The sequence below is a fragment of the Haliotis asinina genome, chromosome 5, assembly GCF_037392515.1.
Source record: "Haliotis asinina isolate JCU_RB_2024 chromosome 5, JCU_Hal_asi_v2, whole genome shotgun sequence".
NCBI classification, from domain to species: domain Eukaryota; kingdom Metazoa; phylum Mollusca; class Gastropoda; order Lepetellida; family Haliotidae; genus Haliotis; species Haliotis asinina.
Window position 1 is genome coordinate 71,979,745 of NC_090284.1, and position 19,552 is coordinate 71,999,296.

Sequence of the window (19,552 nt, forward strand, 5' to 3'; positions counted from 1 at the left end):
AACTTTGCAGATTCTGATACCTTTCGGTATGCACTTACCGAAACAAATAAAAAATGCCAATTCAACCTATAAAGTTGGAAAAAACGTGATAAAAAAAAGGCCTGCAAAATCGGAGTTCAAATGATGCACTATATTTCCCCCAGCGCGGAGGGAAAAAGTAGTTTCAACAGCTGTGCTGCGCTGCACCCATAATGCATGCGTAGGAAATAAGTTCGCGGATCTTGAAACAGTATGCATTCCCAGAGTATGAGATTGTGAGCAGAAGTCTAATCTTTGTTGTGTACACAAACAAGTTAATAATATACTCGTTACATAAAAAAAACATGTTGATTGGGATAGGCAGTCACTGTCACAGAGAAAGCTCAATGTCTGGTTTATTGACACCACCATGTCTGTCTGCCTGTCTGCTAAAGACAATATGCAATATACAGATTCAATCATAGACCAAATGCAATATGAACTTAACACCTATCAGGCTATACGCCATAAACAAAATAAACTGATCTATGACTCGTGCACCAAGTCCTGTCTCTGCCACATTATGTAGGCAGGTGTGATACTTGTACACATGACATCTTTTTATGTCCGTGGGTTGCAAACAGACTATGCCTACATCCATTTTTCTGGGAAGACAGGATCTGATGGAAACTGGTGAAAACTCTTGTCAGTTTCAAGTCCTGCTCTGTACTTGGACGAATGAGTTTCACTGACAATTCACCACTGAGATAATTTTTGATTGGATCGAACACAAATTCAGAGAACATATATTTACAAAACCCACCATCTCTACATACATTCTTTATGGATAATAACTTCTTCTATAGTGTATATGATTTTGTTTGAGTACATGAATCCATACTGAAACGACGCATCAAGTACAATAAAAGAAGTTGTTATCCACAAAGAATCTTACTTTCTTGTGACGCTCCATACTCCTAAAATGCCCATCAAACAGATCATCTTTCTGTAAACACAATGAGCCCTCAGCGTATCAACAAATGAACCAGCCAATCGGAGTGAGTTAATATTTAACGTCACATCGGCAATATTTCAGCCATATCGTGACGAGTGAGTGAGTTTAGTTTTATGCCACATTCAGCAATATTCCAGCTATATGGTGGCGGTCTGTAAATAATTGAGTCAGGACCAGAAATCCAGTGATCAACAACATGAGCATCGATCTGCGCAATTGGGAACCAATGATATGCGTCAACCAAGCCAGCAAGCCTGACCACCTGATCCTGTTAGTTGCCTCTTACGACAAGCGTAGTCGCCGTTTTTGGCAAGCATGGGTTGCTGAAGGCCTATTCTACCCCGGGACCTTCATGGGTCAGACAATCGGAAGCCGTCGATACACTTGAGTTGCACACCCACATGCTGTGATTGGGTTCGGTCTCCAGAGGGCTTTGTTTCAAGGGAAGTAAGCCCAAGTACAAAATATTGCTCTTTTCAATCGCGATTGTATGTTTATAATTTTGTTTATTTGTTTTTCTACAAGCAGCAAATACTATATGTCAGGAATAAGTGATAATTGTGTTTTAGTTATGTTTGATTTTTTGGTTGCATGTGACCTTTAAGTAATACATTGTGATGTAATCTTGTATCTCTTATGCCGCAGAGCACAGCTGGAGTATAAATAAAAGTTCAGTTCAGTTCAAGTTCAGTTCAGAGAAATGCTGTCAGTCTTGTAGCGATAAGCAACAGTCAAAACTCTGGGAATACAGATGCCAGAGTTAGTGAGTTATGATTTTATACCACATCTGCAGTATTTCAGCCATAACATGATTTAATCAAGTTAAACTTTCATATTACATAAGCTTATATTATAAAAATGTGTCAACAAGGGACAGTGAAAACAACTGCAACATCATAGATATAGATGTGAGACTAACCAACAGATCACAGAGAAAACACTATAAAATAATAACACCTAACACCTTATTCCACTATGGTTTTAAATCATCAATGCGGAATCCTGTTGGAGTACTGTACATTTTCTTCAGACCTTGATCCTTTGTTTGGATGTTAGTTGGTTTGTTGTTTAATATAGCACTAGGTAGTATCCACCTGTGTGAATTTTGTCTTTTAGTAAGAAGTTTAGACCAGATAATCCAGTGCTTGACATGATGAGTGAACGATACATCATCAAACAACATCATGTCACCTGCAACACAACATGGACAAGCGCTGGTTGCTGGGGACAATCACAGCATCCTTAGCCAAGCCATGATACCAGCTGACAGATCAGCGACGGAGACAAATACAGTTACTACTTGGTACCACAAGATCGTTGTTGACTACAGTACCTGTGATGCTGAATTGTACATGCTCAGCAGACACGCACCTACATGTCAGGAGCACAAACAGGGCTTGACTAAATATCACTGACTTTATGTAAACAGAAGTAAGCATGCATCATGCAAACTAATACAATACAAGCTTGGACAACAGGTAATATTCAAATACATAAGACATTATCATGACGATGACAGCAGATGTCAGTCTGAACATGTTGTATAAGAGTTACAAATACTTAAAGCCATGTGAATATTAGTCTTGAGGATAGAAATGGAAGCTACTGCACATTCTAGAGCCTACCACTTTAGTAACATGGGCTGAGCTAAATCTGGGATTTGGTACTTTGTAACACCTGGGACTTGTCAAATAACACGTCAGACAAAACACAAAACTGCAGATTTCCACAACAACATTCACACAAAACAACAGATGCATTCACAGAGGTAACCATGTTTCTCACCTGACTGAAATGGCATACTCGCCAACCTTAGAGCTAGCACGGAGCAAGTAGATACCATTGTTCGCATTCTGCATCAGCATACTCTCAGCAGTGTGACGATTCAGGTTGGGATGGAACCAGCTTCAAGACAGACACAGACACACTAGAGTTAAAAGTAATCCAAATGACTTTGTATTTTGTACTACAAGTTGATTTGAACGGTATATCTGTGATAACAAAGCATGTCATGCAAACAATTGTATATATTTGAAGCAAATGGAATTTATTAGCCTTTTGGTGAAATATTTTACTGATTGCATTCAGAGACGGCTGCTTATAATGTCTGGCAGCAGAAATCAAGTTGAACAATTGTGCATTTTCAACATCCCACTCACAATTGTAACAATTGGCCTGTCACAGGAACAGACTTGACTTGCCTAACATATCCTTGTGCCACATCTTCCTTAATGCATAGAAATAAACACTGTGTTATTTGATCAGACCCTTATCTTTCTACTAGGAAGTGTTATCTTTTGTCAATGCTATGCAAACTGATAAATCTGGCTACAAAATGATTATATTAATATAACTTTTGACTTTTTAATGTTGGAACACTAGAGAGATTGTAACCCTTATCTAATCTGATAAATCTGGCTACAAAGTGATATCAATATAACCTTTGACCTTTACATATTGGAACACTAGAGAGATTTGAGGGCAGTTAACTTAACATAGCCCCCTCCCCACTCCTATCCTGAGTCCTCATCATGAAATCTTTCATTTATTGGACACGGCCTACATGACAAGAAATAGTTGGGATTACAATGTCTCTGATATACAGTAACATTTACAACATTTCATGGCTGCCTATAGCCTCTACATCAGTACTATTGACATTGTCACATACCATGTATATTCAATGTAGAAGTTGTTATCTTTGAGATTCCTTGTAATAATTACATTCAGCTTATACATAATGCATACAGTGAACACTGTAAGGTGTAATCAACTATGTGATGATACCTGAAATCCCTATTTTAACCTTCAGTTCAACATTTTAAACAAACAGAAACAGTTCTTGATCATGTTGACTGTGTATGGTGCTAAGATACACCCAGCATACTTACCCTCCCAATACCAAATATACCCAGTATACTTACCCACTCAGTACCTGATACACCCAGCATACTTACCCACCCAATATCAGATACACCTGGCATACTTACATACTCAGTACCAGATACACCAAGACTTACCCACCAAGTACCTCATACATTACAGGGCTAAACTAGTAAAAGCTATATACCCAAGAAAGGTATATACCCTATATCCCCAGAAAAGATTTATCTGTTACTCAAACTCTCTCTGTCACCATGACATACCTGAGTTTCTCCAGCTCATCAATCCGCTGACCCATGTTGACTTAAAGCCAGCTGAATATACCTGAAAGAAAAGCCAGCACACTATAATCTTTTTGATGATATACAGCTTGGTTTATGCTCGTCCTCCTGTACACACTGGAAATGGCAACAACCACATTACTACACATTCATTCATTCGTAAAACACTGATATCCAGTACAACTGCTCAAAGGAACTCTGAGTTAATGTGCCATTCCAAACCTTACTAGGTACCCATTCACAGATGGGTGGACTGGGACACATAGTCACAGTACCTTGTCAAAGTTTACTGCACGTTGCTGTACCCGCAACTAAGTGTTTGCACACATTCATGTGGCCACCATCTGGTCATTGCCACCCCCACCATCTTCCATACACTCTAACAGCTCGTTAACTACTGGTACATATCTGCTATTCCTGCATACAATGAAGCTGCATTGCCAATTACGAACAATACACTGGTTATTTCTCAACATATGTGATATTTGGGATTTCACTTTCTTAGTAAAGTACAAATTCTAGTACTTTTTTTCGGTTGAGTCCCATCCGGGATTCGAACCCGCACCCTCAGAGTCAGGCACCTAATCGCCAGCACACAAAGTCAGCCGCCTAGCCCGCTCAGCCACCGCGACTTCCACAAGAATGAAAGTCGGACAACTGGTAGTCTAGACTGCGTACTTTGTGTACCCCTCTGATGAGTGTAAATTGGCACGGCTCCCACGGCCTAACGCCGTTATTTCTCCAGTGCCTGGGTAAACACATCCTCGATATCTCCAGGGTATACGTTCCAAGCAGTCTCCACTATACCCTGGAAGCATCTACGTGTTTGCCCGATAAATTTATTACCTCCCTTGGCTGGCTTTTTATCCAATCAGGTGTCTACGCTGGGAAGTTGAGCGAACCAATCACAACTCACTTTCGCTTTTTAAATTCTCTAACCGATTATACTTGGCAAACAAACATGCAGAGGTTCTCTGAAAGAGGTAGATGGATTTCTTGCTTATGTTTTTAAAAAGGTTTACAACCTATAAATTTATCTCTATGATTTCCTCAAACCTTCGCAGTTGCGACTGCTGCCTTTGTTGACACTGACAAGTTCGGTTATAACGGCAGCCTTGCTGATTGGCTACTGTGAGAATGCGGAACCAGCAAAGGGAGGTAATAAAATTATCGGGCCGACCCGTAGATGCGTCCAGGGTATAGTGGAGACTTTCCCGAACGTATACCCTGGAGATATCGAGGATGGGGTAAACAACGCAGCATATATTTCACACTATCAGCTGTAAATAGTCCATACATTAGCATTAAAATCTGCAGAAAAGAATCAGAGAGATATAGTTGACATTGTATCGCTATGTTTAACATAGCTCTTTTGTGTACAACAAAATACATGGCTTTAGTAGCCTAATAACAGAGATTTGATAAAGATAATTTGAAAGAACATTTTCTATCAAAAATTATTCCAACGCGAGACGTTTAAACAGATTTAAACCAATCAGACAATGGCTACTATTTAGGGATCGAAGGCACTTACAAAATATTCAGGTTAATGACACAGATCTCTCCATAAACAAAAATCCGGATATAACACAGCTATTTGACCTGCAGCATATATGCGTTGGGGTTTCTGTTGACATAGTTACAATTAGCTAATATTTCCGAAAGATGACACACTTGAATATTGCCAAAAACACTATTTTTAGCGACTGTTTACTCACCTTTGTGTGCACTTGCGTAAAGTGCGCTGTGTGCATCACCTGGAAGCATGCGTATGCTAAATAGCATTCAGGATCGTTTGGCTACGAACCTTTTCGAGATAAAAAGTTCAAAATGTGTGTGCACGAATGTCCATATTCATGATTTGGTAAGCTGTGTTTTGATCGTTCAATCTCAAAGGTTACCTGACGTGACCCCCCATGACCTCCCATAAGGTTTTTTTAGACTCAGTAGTCTAATGTACTGAGGCTAAGTTTACTTAGACTGGTGTTAACAATGAAGACAATGCCATGCCTGACAATGATGAAAATACCATGTCTGACAAAGATGATAATACCATGCCTCGTAATAATGACAATACCACCCTTGACAATGATGACAATGCCATGCAGGAATATGACAACAATATCATGCCTGATAATGATGACAATACCATGCCTGACAATAATAACAATACCATGCCAGACACAACATCATGGCAGCTTCTGCCATCACAAAACAAAGGGTGGTATAAGGTCACTTGTACATAATGGACATAGCTTATAATATAATTAGACATAGTTACAAAATCTTTAACATGTCTTCTACAAGCTAATGGCCACCACCCTCTTGAGGTTACAGACAACAAATCAGGAAGAAATGTTATCTGAAAAAGGATATTAGATAAACATCGAAAAACAGTTATTGATTCAGCAGCATGACGGTTACCATCTTACTACTAATCTATACATAGATCAAACACAAACTATTTGAAAATATGGTACTTTCACTACCGGTACACAGCATCAACAAGTTCCCAATTAAGTAACAACCAAAAACAAAATCCTGTACAAACAACAACTTTCATGTTGAAAGAATGCACCATTCAAAAGTACACATTTCATAAAATTCAGTAGCCTAATAGTTAAAGTAATATACACGTAATGGCTACAATGGCTTTACTACTACCATGAGTATGTCTGCGTTTAGTTTATATCAAACGCGTCAGTGGGACACTTCCTTCAAGTTTTGAAACTTCTGCTCTAAAAAATGCACTTACTTAAACTGTGGATAATGTATTCACAACATACCAAATCAATATCTTTGACACTGAATACAGAACTTGAAACATGACCATGTCGTGAGACATCGTTGCATAGAGGTCTCTCATTTCAAATGGGGATTCCATTTTTGCATGGATGACACAGTTCGTGACTCATCCAGAGAAACTTTAAGTTTATGGGAAACAGGACAGTCACTCACCTACTGTTCATGAAGTCACTAGACACATCGAAAAGCGACAAAGATAAGACCACATAGACAACTTAACGTGAGTAAGATACACATGTAATGATGTAGCTAAACAAGAACTTGAAAGAAATCAATCTGTTTACCCTTACTGTTCCGCTCCCAGTCTCTCAGTCTGTGTTGATCTTTCCGGAGTGTCTTGTAAGGGAGATAACAGGGGGAGAAATGTTGAATACCGCTATTGGAAAACTCGTCAACTTGCTACCTTAATTCCTGTAGCCTGTATACATCCTGGACAGTCGGCAACTCCCAGACTGGTGAAAATGCTCAGATACTTAATTGGTTTTCTGGCTGTTTTGCAAAAGACAGTAGACGGAATGGTCGAGCTCCGGATTATTTGGATCAGCAATGGTGCAACGCTAAAAGTGAGTGAGTTTAGTTTTACGCCGCATTCAGCAATATTCCAGCTATATGGCGGCGGTGTCTAAATAATCAGGTCTGAATCAGACAATCCAGTGATCAACAACATGAGCATCATTTTGCGCAATTGGGAACCGATGACATGTGTCAACCAAGTCAGCGAGCCTGACCACCCGATCTCTTTAGTCGCCTCTTACGACAAGCATAGTCGCCTTTTATGGCAAGCCTGGGTTGCTGAAGGCCTATTCTACCCCGGGACCTTCACGGGTCCAACGCTAAATTTACTAAATACGCTGTTTAAAGTGTAATCCTTTCACACTTGAAACGGAAAGAGCCGGAATGCTGTCAGAATGAAGAGTTTTGGAGATTCTTGGAAATTAGAGCTGAATTCTAAGTTAAACATCTTACTGCATTCCGAATGAATACCAACTATTTGGGGCAGTTCTTGAAACATGCCCAATTGTTTTGAATTTTACATGTTCAGTGAAAGTTTTCATTGTACACCTAAAGAGCCCTGGAACGGCGAAAGATCTTGTGGAGATATAATTTAAGGGAGTTTTGCAAGAAGAAACTTCGGGACATATATATGCGTACTCCATTTCCTATTTTCAAGTCCACTCGTATACTTTCGTATACAAATCGTATACTTTATCTGTTTTCATGCCACGCTCAGCTACAACCAACTGAATAGGTCTGTATAATATTACTAGACTCTGCGAGGATCGATTGACAACATCGCTCACCTATAACCAACTGATTAGGTCTGTATAAGATGACTAGACTCTGCGAGGATCGATCGACCAGCCTTAGAAATCACTGTGGAACGTTACGCACATACAAACATTTTAAGGCTACATACATATCGTGTCTCCTTGGTGCCAATACAGCAGGAAACGAGTCGATACGAACATTGACTGCCTGTCTGAGTTTGTGTGGGTAGACCAGTGGTTAAAGCGTTCGCTCGTCACGCCAAAGACCCGGGTTCGATTCCTCACGTGGGTTCATTGTGTGAAGCCCATTTCGGGTGTACTCAGCATTGATATTGCAGAAGCATTGCTAAAATCGGCCTAAAACCATACCCACTTAGAGATTGTGTGAATACAACTATGGAGAATGAACTACGTACATGTATCAGTGGGTTTGCCCATGTACACTAGCTAATTTACGTTTTAGCTTCGAATGTCAGGCTAAATTGTCAGTGATGCATTAGACGTGCTGTCTGGTGTACACATGTTCTGCTTTTCAGTATCTAATCAAACAGTTAGGAATCATACTGTCAAAACGTCAACCAATTTTAGCGCGAAGAAGATCGTCCCTGTATTCATAAATGTTGTATTTTTTATGTCATTTTAGAAACATTTTCCAGTTTCTGTTTTAGATTATCTCCTACAGTATTCCATACTTCCATGAAGAAGGGCTGTGGTGCATTGTCACATTATAAGGCATGAGTATTAAGTAAACTGTCTGTCCCAAAGCAAAGTTTGCACCAAAGGCTGCCAGGATAACAGTTACTTGCAGAAGGAGAGATCACATGTGCTATTTGTGCTTCTGATAAACTCTCGGGAGACCTCCCGACCATTGTCACCTGACTGTGACGCACGCGCACGAGCGCTACACCTTCCCGCGCGCACCACCAGTTACTACAGTGACTGTTTCTCGCTTCTATGATACATGTACACGATTTGGCGTGGGTGTGCTGAAACAAGACTGACTTCACTGAATGATACGTATGTCAGTAATCGCCATGCGAAATCATCATCAGAACACCAGTTGATAAATAAAATATCAGATTCTGCATGCTAAATATCACTGGTTCCGATCTCGGTACATCACAACTGTCAGCTGGAAGAACAATACTGGCTAGCGACCAGTTATCGCCGCACAAGCAGACAGCAGAATTTACCTCTCATAGCCTACCACTTTTGTGATGCGTCAGTGTGCGAAATGCTGCAGAAGTACAAGTCAAGCTGTCTGCACAAGCGCTATAACCAGGTGTTGGCGATACCTGGTACACGGCGATAACTGGTCGCTAACCAGTAGATCTTCCAAGATGAAAATTGAACATCCGTGTAATAGAAAACCCGCCACGAGCTTATGTTATGACTATCACGCAAAACCATGACAGCTGTGATCGAATGCTGACCACAGGCTGAGAAGTAGACCCAAGCTGATTGATTGGTAGTTTACAAGGTCGTCTAACTTTGGATATCAATAACTTCCTTGCCCAAAGGACTGATGAGGAATCACGACCACGAACCATGCGGTTTCTACGAAAGGCTATCTCATCACAACACTCCGTACTGATACAAGGCTCCTTGGTTACGTACAACTTTCAAGTATGAATACAAGGCTTCCAGGATACAAGCCTCAGTAGCAATGCATGGCTACCTAGTTACCAGTCTCATTATCAATCCAAGGTTTCCTGATCACAACTCTCAGTATCAAAACAAGGCTATCTGATTACAACCCTCAGTATCAATACAAGGCTCCCTGATCAGAACCCTCAGTGTCAATTCAAGGCTTCAGGGTTACAACCCTCAGTATCAATACAAGGCTCCCTGATCAGAACCCTCTGTATCAATACAAGGCTTCAGGGTTACAACCCTCAGTATCAATACTAGGCTACCTGGTTACAACCCTCAGTATCAATACAAGACTACCTGGTTACAACTCTCAGTATCAATACAAGACTACCTGGTTACAACCCTCAGTTTCAATACAAGACTACCTGGTTACAACTCTCAGTATCAATTCAAGGCTTCTTGAGCACAATCCTCAGTATTAATACAAGGCTCAAGGGTTACAACCCTCAGTATCAATATAAGGCTACCTGGTTAAAACAGTCAGAATCAATACCAGGATCCTTGATCACAATACTCAGTATCAGTACGAGGCTGCAGGATTACAACTCTCAGTAACAAGGGTACCTGATCACAACCCTCGTATGTGTTCATAACGCATAGCTGTATCATGACAGGGAGACTATATAGAGAGGAAGCAGAAACTCCCCGAAACGTCCCTGAACGTATGTCTCGGGTCGTTATGTAACCAATATAGCCAATATGGTGGCAGCGTAGTATTTAAGATTGAGCCCGGTGTATTTTCAGCAGCTGATTATATTCGCTGAGTGTTGTAACAACTGAAATCCTACATGCAGAAGACAGGTTAACCATTTTGTCACCTCAGTTTAAGTTAAATAATTGGTATTAGTGTCCGTGGTAGGACAGTAGATTTGTAGTAAAGCTTCAAGTCAGTATGTTATAGCAGAGACCATATACCGGTATATATATGGTCCCTGGTTATAGCTCACTGGCTTCTATTCTGGATTCACCGCGAAGATAGACTAAACTGTGTCGATAAAAACTTCTTTCACACATTCGTTTATTTTGTAGAAGGGAAATATACCTTTAGCTGAAAGGTATTTGCAAATAACAGTGATAGTTTTATGACTTTAAAAAAATGTTAGGGTGTAATGGAGGTGTGTGACAAATATGACATTTTGCCGATCTGTTCTGATCCGCCATTGAAATGCTACATGCCTTGTGTTGAGAATGTTTCAAGTTATTTCATCAAAAACATCTTTCACATACACCTTTAATTCATATGAGGGGAATATACTATCAAGTGAAATGTGTTTGCAAGTAATAGTTTCAGAATCTCAAAAAAAAAAATGTTATGGTGTATTTAGGTGTATGAAAAATGTGACATATCGCTGATCTGATCTGATCCGTCATTGAAATACTACTCGCCGCTGTTTGAGTGTTTCTAGTAATTACTTCAAAACCATCTTTCACATACACTTTTCATTCTTATGAGGGGAATATACGATCAGGTGTGTTTGCAAGTAATAGTGATAGTTTCATAATCTGAAACAAAATGATAGGGTGTGTTTGAGGTGTTCAAAAAATATGATAGAATGTCGATCTGATCTGATCCGCCATTGATGTTTGTGATGCTTGAGTGTTATAGTTCCATATCGTCTTTCTTTCTTGTTGATCTTATTATTTGATAACACTTGAAAGGTGTTTAGGACACTTTGTGACAGTTTTACACTTTCAGTCTTTGAGGGGTGTGTGACAGTGTCAGTTAACATTTTGTTAATGTCCATTCCATTCCCCACATGCAATAAGATATATGAATCAATTGTTAACGTAAACAAAAATATCTCAAAGTAGATTTTTTTTTTTAAAAAAGGGACAGCTGGAGTTAACACGTGTGTTCTCGCGATACTTCTGCGTTCTTTCTTTCATGTTTTTTGGGGGAAGGCCGCGGTGTATCATTTATTCTTTCATTCATTAACATATGTACTTCATTCTTTTATTGTGTTTCTTTCTTTCATTCATTCACATATTCACACAATTCTTGCTCTTAATTCTTACTATAATTCATTCATTGTAAAATTCCGACTGATACAATAAACTGGCTGAAGTTCTGTTAAACACAGCTGAAGTAGCGCTGGGAACGAGCCAAGTCACTGTGTTCATTGGAGCATGATGAGGCACACGTTATTTAGTACAAATGGTGAAGAAAGCAAGCGAGTAACCTGTCCCTGTTGCAGATTATCGGTACTAACAGCCATACCTACTTGTTTTTGCCGTTGTCCTGTGTGTCTGTGTCTGCCTGTGTCTGTCTGTGTCTGTGTGTGTCTCTGTGTGTGTGTGTCTGTGTGTCTTTGTCTTGGTCCAGCCCTCTTGCTGCAACTTCGTCGCTTTGATTCTGTACAACTGGCCTGTACAATCCGAGAGCTAGTGTCCTAATCGGAAGTCATTGATGGTGCATCAGCCCTTAACGTCCGTTCTTGATTGTTTTAACGTAAGGTTAATCTGTTCTATGTCTCATGGCCAGTGTACTCTGCTCTCACCAGCAATGATCACGCAAAACATCTGCACACATCTCTATCGATTTCTTGCATTCTGACTTCCAATGATCAGACATCGGGGACATTGAATAACATGATGAAAAGAAACTGTTGTAATTTTCTGGAGTTTTAGGAATGCATTTCTAACAAAATCATTATAATAAGTATTATGTACGATGTTTGCTCTATCGATAGTAGCTTATCCCGTCTCCTCCTGCACATACTGCATATATGCGAGGGTATGTCAATAAGTTTTGAGCCTTGAGCATTTTTCATTCCCAGGTGTCACAGCCTATGGTACGACATTGAACCTTGGGGTGTAGCTGATGTGATAGATAAGTTTTGGTATCCTACTCTCAGAAGTTATTGAACAGCTCACATTGACAGAAAGTGAGTGAGTGAGTGAGTTTAGGTTTACGTCGCACGTAGCAATATTCCAACTATATTGCGACGGTCTGTAAATAATCGAGTCTGGACCAGACAATCCTGTGATCAACAACATGAGCATCGATCTGCGCCATTGGGAACCGATGACATGTGTCAACCAAGTCAGCCAGTCTGACCACCCGATCCCGTTAGTCGCCTCTTACGACAAGCATAGTCGCCTTTTATGGCAAGCATGGGTTGCTGAAGGCCTATTCTACCCCGGGACCATCACGGGTCCATTGACAGAAAGAGACCCCCCTCACGGCAGTGAAAATGAATAAAATTGAGTATGGAACAGTAATTAAGTTTTTAGTTCCTGAAGGAAACTCGGCGAAGAACATTGAAGAAAGGCTTTCAGCAGTTTATGGGAAGTCTTCCCCTTCATCTGCTACCATCAAACGATGGGTCAATGAATTTAAGCATGGTAGAGAGAGTCTTGAAGATGACCCCGCCCAGGTCGCCCAACAACAAGCACTAGTCAGGAAAACATTGACAGAGTGCATAGACTTGTGCTGGAAAATCGTCGAATCACACACCTCGACTTAGAGCAGACTACATGCATTTCACACGGATCCATCGAGACAATTCTTCATGAACATCTCGTCATGTCTAAGGTGTGCGCAAGATGGGTGCTAAGAATGCTTACAGACGAAATGAAGCAAACAGGGGTCACCATAAGCAACTCCATGCTAACCAGACACAACAAGAATCCAGAAGATTTTCACTTTAGGCTAGTAACCTGTGATGAAACCTGGATCCACCACTATGATCCTGAGAGCAAACAAGAATCCATGGAATGGAAACATGTCACTTCTCCCAGGACCAAAAAGTTCAAAGCCTCCAGATCAGTGCAGAAGGTAATGGCGACAGTCTTCTGGGATAACAAAGGCGTCATCACATGGATTACCTACCAAAAGGAAGAACAATGAATGGGGAATATTACGCTAACTTGTTGAGGTAAGTACGACAGTCTATCAAGGAGAAGCGCCGGGGCAAGATCAGACGTGGTATTCTTCGACATCAAGACAATGCTCCACACCTCTCGCTTTGCAGCCGCTGCTGTCCAGGAATGCGGGTACGAAATCTTGCCGCATCCCCCCTACTCTCCAGACCTGGCACCAAGTGATTACCATCTGTTCCCAAATCTCAAGAAACACTTGCGTGGTCGTAGATTTCAGGATGATAATGAGCTTGTTGCTGCTACTGAGGCTTGGTTTGAGGACCAAAATGGCGCTTTCTACAGAGATGGCATCAGCGACTGGCAGAAAAGATGGAACAAGTGTCTTGACTCACAAGGGGACTATGTTGAAAAATATATGTGGTTCATACCAATATTTTGTGTTTTTCTGTGCAAGGCTTATTGGCATCCCCTCGTAGCTTACGGCGCGGGACTTTTTGGTACAGAAATAGACTTCTTCTTCATCGTTCTTCTAAAGAGTGTTATATTTGCTCTTCGCGGACATATTTAACTGTTGACGTGCTGACGTTAGTCAAGGAATATTTTATTCGGTGTTAAGGTCGTAAGCCCAATCACAGAATCCAAATGCTTTGCAAGGAAGATTATATAAATGTTCATTTTTCTAAACTCTGTAACAAACGCCGTATTTATTTTTACATTAATAAAACAAATCGTTGATTAATATTTAATTCTGACAGCATCACAAGTAGAAAATGATAAATCTGAGAATCCAAGATATGTTATAATTCGTTTTAGCTAATGATGATAATATTCCCTTTTCGAATTGCAATTCCACTTTCCTCCCTCCCCAAACAAAATGGCGGCCAGGGCAGTACAACAGGGAGTTAAACAAGTGAAACCTATATTATCAACCGATCGTACAGAAGCTAAAAGGAGAGTGCTTAACCTGTACAAAGCATGGTACAGGCAAATTCCGGCCATCAGTAAGTAGTGGCACCTCGCTTCTTGGCATATGATATCAGCAATTCATACGGTTCATCCAACGTCTTTCTCTTCAAGACCAAAGCTAAATCTGTAAATCTTGCAAAGGACGAGTCCGATTGTCAATACACGTCACTGCTTGAAGTGTTCACTTCAGAAAATGGCGAAATGGTCATACAAGTTCAAGACATATAGCTCGTTCACTTGTCGCTGACCTGAAATAACAAACTCATTCAGGGGAGGTAACTACAGGGAAGGTCAAATGAGTCAAAATATTTAAGAGTGGGCCTAGACCTAACAGATATTTTACGAAGACATTTATCCATGACATGATCCTGTCACATCGAACGTGAATTTTGCATTTCATACGTCAGTGATAGAAAGATGCAGGTTAATTATTCTGGTGCACAAAAGTTGTGTTTATACCATGGTGTAACATGTTTTCGGGTACCAGTATCAGATTATCATGAATATTATTGCATATCAGTAGATTATCAAAACTGTCATTCTGTTTCACTCAAGCAGCCAATGGTCCACTTGACAACTTGCGAGCGGTATTTCAAAAGTTATGAACACATTTACAAAGGTTCTCAAAGTGCTTTACGTTCTATGGCAGAATTTTAGTACTTTGACGGAAATTAGGCCACAACTTCCATGAAAGCTGAACTTTTCAAACATTTTGTGTTCCGACTGCCACGGAAGCTTCTGCATAAAAGATGGTGGTTATAGGTGGTGCTGTCATCTCACTGTACGCAAGAAGTTACAGGGAACAGAAATACTTCGAAAACATGGTTCCCCTGAAAACATGGTACGGCATGGAGCAAACTATAACTGGTGTTCTTTTGATGATGTTTGAAATGTTTAAATTGATAAATAAGTATCGTACAGTATTATTAATATTGCTGAATTGCTATAGAAGATGGTTACAGGCCAATGACTTAAGAGTTGACTGCCACTGATGATGCCTCCCTCTCAAGGGCTCTGGCTCAAGAAAACACACCATAGACCAATTTCTTGACAAATAATGACAAGCTGACTTACATTTGAGCACATGGCTAAATGCTGTCATACTGACAATGGTAAACCATCCACTATCATGAAAGTATCCTACTCCAGATAATGTATAGTTCCATGTGTAAGGTTATCACAAGGAAAGTGAAACCTCCTAAAATGTACTGTTGTGATTTGAATTTTGATAGAATTTCTAAAACAATGCATTTTCCAAAAGGAAATTACAGTGGTCTATATAATAATTGAAGTACCATAAGATACTAGAAAATGTAAAGGTGAATGTGATACATAGACAGAGATGCCAACCATTCCCATTTTGGAGGCGTTACTCTGATTTTCAAACACAAAATCTACTCTGCGATTTGTCTGGGCAAGGCATGACTCGACTTTCATTTGATTCAGGGTTGGTATCTTGGCATAGAATGCACAGCCTGTTGTTTTAATCAGGAGTATCAACCGACTCTCTGTTAACAAGTTTGTGTAAACATTCAGCACTCTTTGTCTAAAGTACAAAGTTATTGATAAAACATGAAAACCATGCAAAAAATATCAAAAGATTATGAACAAAGTTGGGTGAGGGATGCGTGGAGTAAACTTAACATTTATCATGTGATGTTAATAACAGCTATAAATTCTGAATCTGAACTACTACCTGTATCCATAATCATTAATCACAAAGGTCACTGATGGCATGAAACAGTCGAATGAGCAGGGATTGACTTTGGCCGCAATATCGCAATTTGCTCGCATTAATTTCTATAAAATCACACTCAAATTTAGCAAATTAAAATCGCATCCTGCTTACCTGAACAATTAGAAATGATAAACTTTTTAAATCTCTCTTACTGAGAAAGGCTTTGCCATTATTTTATTCTTTCAATGATATCTCTGTTGCCGTTTGCTTGTTTTTAATCTTCGAAACATAACTTCCAGTATAAAAACTCAAACATCGTTACATTGTTAAAAGTTTTAAAGACTACAAATGAAAACGAAGAAACAGCTAAAATCATTGACCTTGATGAAAACCAGAAAACAGCCACCAATGGTGATGTTAGCAGATCTACAGATTCAATTCCAAACCAAGTTCTGAAAATGATATTTCAAAATAAGTGGAAAACTAAATTTGATGAGTGGTTAAAGTGTGATCGAATACATATGACAGTGTCCTATTTGTCGTTTATTTCTTTTCTTGTGTACAATCATGAACTTAACAATCTCATAAGATTTGAAGAAATCTCATTTTGTTGGTCCTGTGTGAGACCTCATCTCATATCTTTACTGAGCCAGGCTTATCCCTGAGTGAGTATGGTTTTATGCCACTTTAGCAACGTTTCAGCTGTATTATGGCAGGAGACACCAGAAATGGGCTTCACAATTCCCATGTGGGGGATAAAACCTGGGGCTTCGGCATGACAAGTGAATGATTTAACCACCAGGCTACCTCTCTGCCCAGTATGACACTAAATAGTCAATGTTATTTTTGTCCCACTAAACTGACCAACCCATAAAACTTCATGTCAAATAAGGTTTTGAAATAATGAGCTTCATCAGGTCAAAGACCCACTACAATCAGACACTCCTTCACTATTTTCAAGTTTAACACTGTATTGACAGGAACTGTGTGATGGTTTTACAGGATATACAAATGTTCAGATCTTATCATTTCATATTTACAGTGTTTCTAAATTATTTTTATTCTGGACATAATGAATCAGTGTTAGAGGTAGATCGTCACTGCTCCCTTAGAGGAATTTGGGTTGGGGTTTTGTAGGGTGGGGGGAGGTTCAACATATGTGAAATTGTTTGTTTATTTGTACACCAAATGGATTTATTTTGAATTATAAAATGATAGTTCTTTCTCTATCTTTATTATTGTGTAATCATGGCAACGTTTCATATTTCTTTCAGTGAAACAGTTTGACGTGCCAGTGAGTGTGGCACAAGGGAGGGAAAAGCTGAAGGAGGAATTCCTCAGGAACCGACATGTTAATGACGTCAGAGTCATAGATATGCTTGTTATCAAAGTGAGTTGTTCCTGGTATATAAAAACATTGCTCTTAGAACTTTAGCCTCAGTTATGATTGTAAGGCATGTTTCTCATGTCATACACTTGTTTGCCTGGCCCCTGTTGGATGAAGCTGACTGTACTTCATAACAGTAATAACTACTGCTATCTTAAAGTCAGTAAGCTTTTTCACAGTAGTGAATTTTGCTATTATCTAAAGCAAAGATATCTGTGAACATTTTGCATTTCATCATGAATGGATTTATGTTTTTTAATAAACATTTACATTCCTTCTGCTTCTGCTTCTACTTCTACTCAGAGCTTAAGTCTTGAAGCCCATTTCATTTACTGTCGTCAAAGAATCCCAATGTGAAAAGAAGGTACATGTTACTCAGCAATTCCCTGTGTTAATGTATCCATAATGTATGGCTATGTTTTGGAAAATGAGCGAGACTATTGCCCACAGACACATAATGCAATGCTCGGCTTTGTTTTGTAGGGTCAAATGGAACTAGTGGAAACTACTGAAGTGTGGAAGCAGAGAACTCACATTATGAAATATTTCAAGGACACAGAAGAACCAAGACCAACAGACTTCATGTCCAAATTTTATGATGGTCATGAATAACACAGATCGTATTAGTGCGTGCGAGACTTTTCAGTGTGTAGAGCATGGAGACATAACTGAGTGCAGAGATAGTGTTGTTTGTAAATACAGACTGCATTCATTGATGTAAATTAATAAAACTGTTCCCATACCTCTCTGAATTAGGGTAATATGTTCACACAGTTTATGAAGTAGTGTAGGACAGGGGTGGCTTAAATGATCAAGCAATGAAGGATGTACAGTGCACCCACATCAATTTGAAAGCATTTATGTTTAAGTACAATTCTTATCAAGCTAGGATGCAGTCTTTCAACAAAATATCCAATCAGGCAACATTTACTTGCAGGCCTGAAAGCTGCTAACTTGTATCTGGTTATGAAAATTAAAATATTGATCACAATGGTGTCATCAAGTAAATCCAGCTGCCATCCATCTTGATTAATTGATAATACTCCTTACTTTGCCACAGAAATTGAAGGAATGATCACTGCATGCAAGGGTTTCACCATGCTGGTTCTTGCCTCTTAAAATGTTACATTATTTTCCATGAAAACCACTTGTTCTTGCTGAGCATTTGGCAACCATAGATTGCTCTTGGGTTCACCACAACTAACCAGAGACAAAACTGAAAGCAGTGGAGATGCCTAATGTCTTCTTCAACAAACTATTCCATCACATGACAAGACAGTGGTTTCATTTCTCTCGTATTTGAAAGAAATCCTACTTGGCAGTGTAAACAGCAGTATGTGGACAAAGAATGGTGTAACATTTGACAATAATTAGCTACAATCTAGTCCATCAAATTGGAACATATTAACCACCATCATTGTTTGATTGGTTTGCATTTCATCTATGCTTGTTATCTGACAGGAACATTTAAAGTCTGCATCTTGCATGTGCCAGGGCAGAATTGGCTCCAGTGTCTCATATTGGTGATTATATGATGGGGACTGGATGGTTGCTGTATGACCTAGCTATATGTGTCATCAGGAAGGATTGTTGCTGCATGACCTTGCTAAGTGTGTCATCAGGAAGGATTGTTGTTGCATGACCTTGTTAAGTGTCATCAGGAAGGATTGTTGATACACAACCTTGCTAAATGTGTCATTAGGAAGGATTGTTGCTGCATGACCTTGCTAAGCGTGTCAACAGCAATGATTGTTGCTGCACGACCTTGCTAAGCGTGTCATCAGGAAGGATTGTTGCTGTATGACCTTGCCAAATATGCCATCAGGAAGGATTTTT

General features: G+C 39.6%; 2 protein-coding genes across 4 annotated transcripts in view; one reads left to right on the forward strand and one right to left on the reverse strand.

Annotated features, from left to right (window-relative positions):
• Positions 1-7,294, reverse strand: part of LOC137285200 (dual adapter for phosphotyrosine and 3-phosphotyrosine and 3-phosphoinositide-like) — a 17,739-nt gene extending 10,445 nt beyond the window's left edge. Inside the window, exons 1-4 of one of the 3 annotated variants that reach the window (XM_067817456.1) lie at positions 7,227-7,286; positions 5,856-5,894; positions 4,120-4,180; positions 2,759-2,878 (exon numbers count right to left, since the gene is read on the reverse strand). In XM_067817456.1, coding sequence (XP_067673557.1) covers positions 2,759-2,878; positions 4,120-4,154 — 155 coding nt within the window. In that variant the 5' untranslated portion in view covers positions 4,155-4,180; positions 5,856-5,894; positions 7,227-7,286. Of the gene's footprint in view, positions 1-2,758; positions 2,879-4,119; positions 4,181-5,855; positions 5,895-7,226 lie in introns of all 3 variants that reach the window. The other 2 variants (XM_067817455.1, XM_067817457.1) reach the window with 2 other exon arrangements.
• Positions 7,295-14,536: 7,242 nt separating this feature from the next.
• Positions 14,537-18,460, forward strand: LOC137284206 (NADH dehydrogenase [ubiquinone] 1 alpha subcomplex subunit 6-like). Its single transcript, XM_067815932.1, has 3 exons — positions 14,537-14,686; positions 17,604-17,719; positions 18,200-18,460. The coding sequence occupies exons 1-3, from the start codon at positions 14,560-14,562 to the stop codon at positions 18,326-18,328; spliced, it is 372 nt and encodes a 123-aa protein (XP_067672033.1). The 5' UTR covers positions 14,537-14,559; the 3' UTR covers positions 18,329-18,460.
• The last annotated feature ends 1,092 nt before the right edge of the window (positions 18,461-19,552 follow it).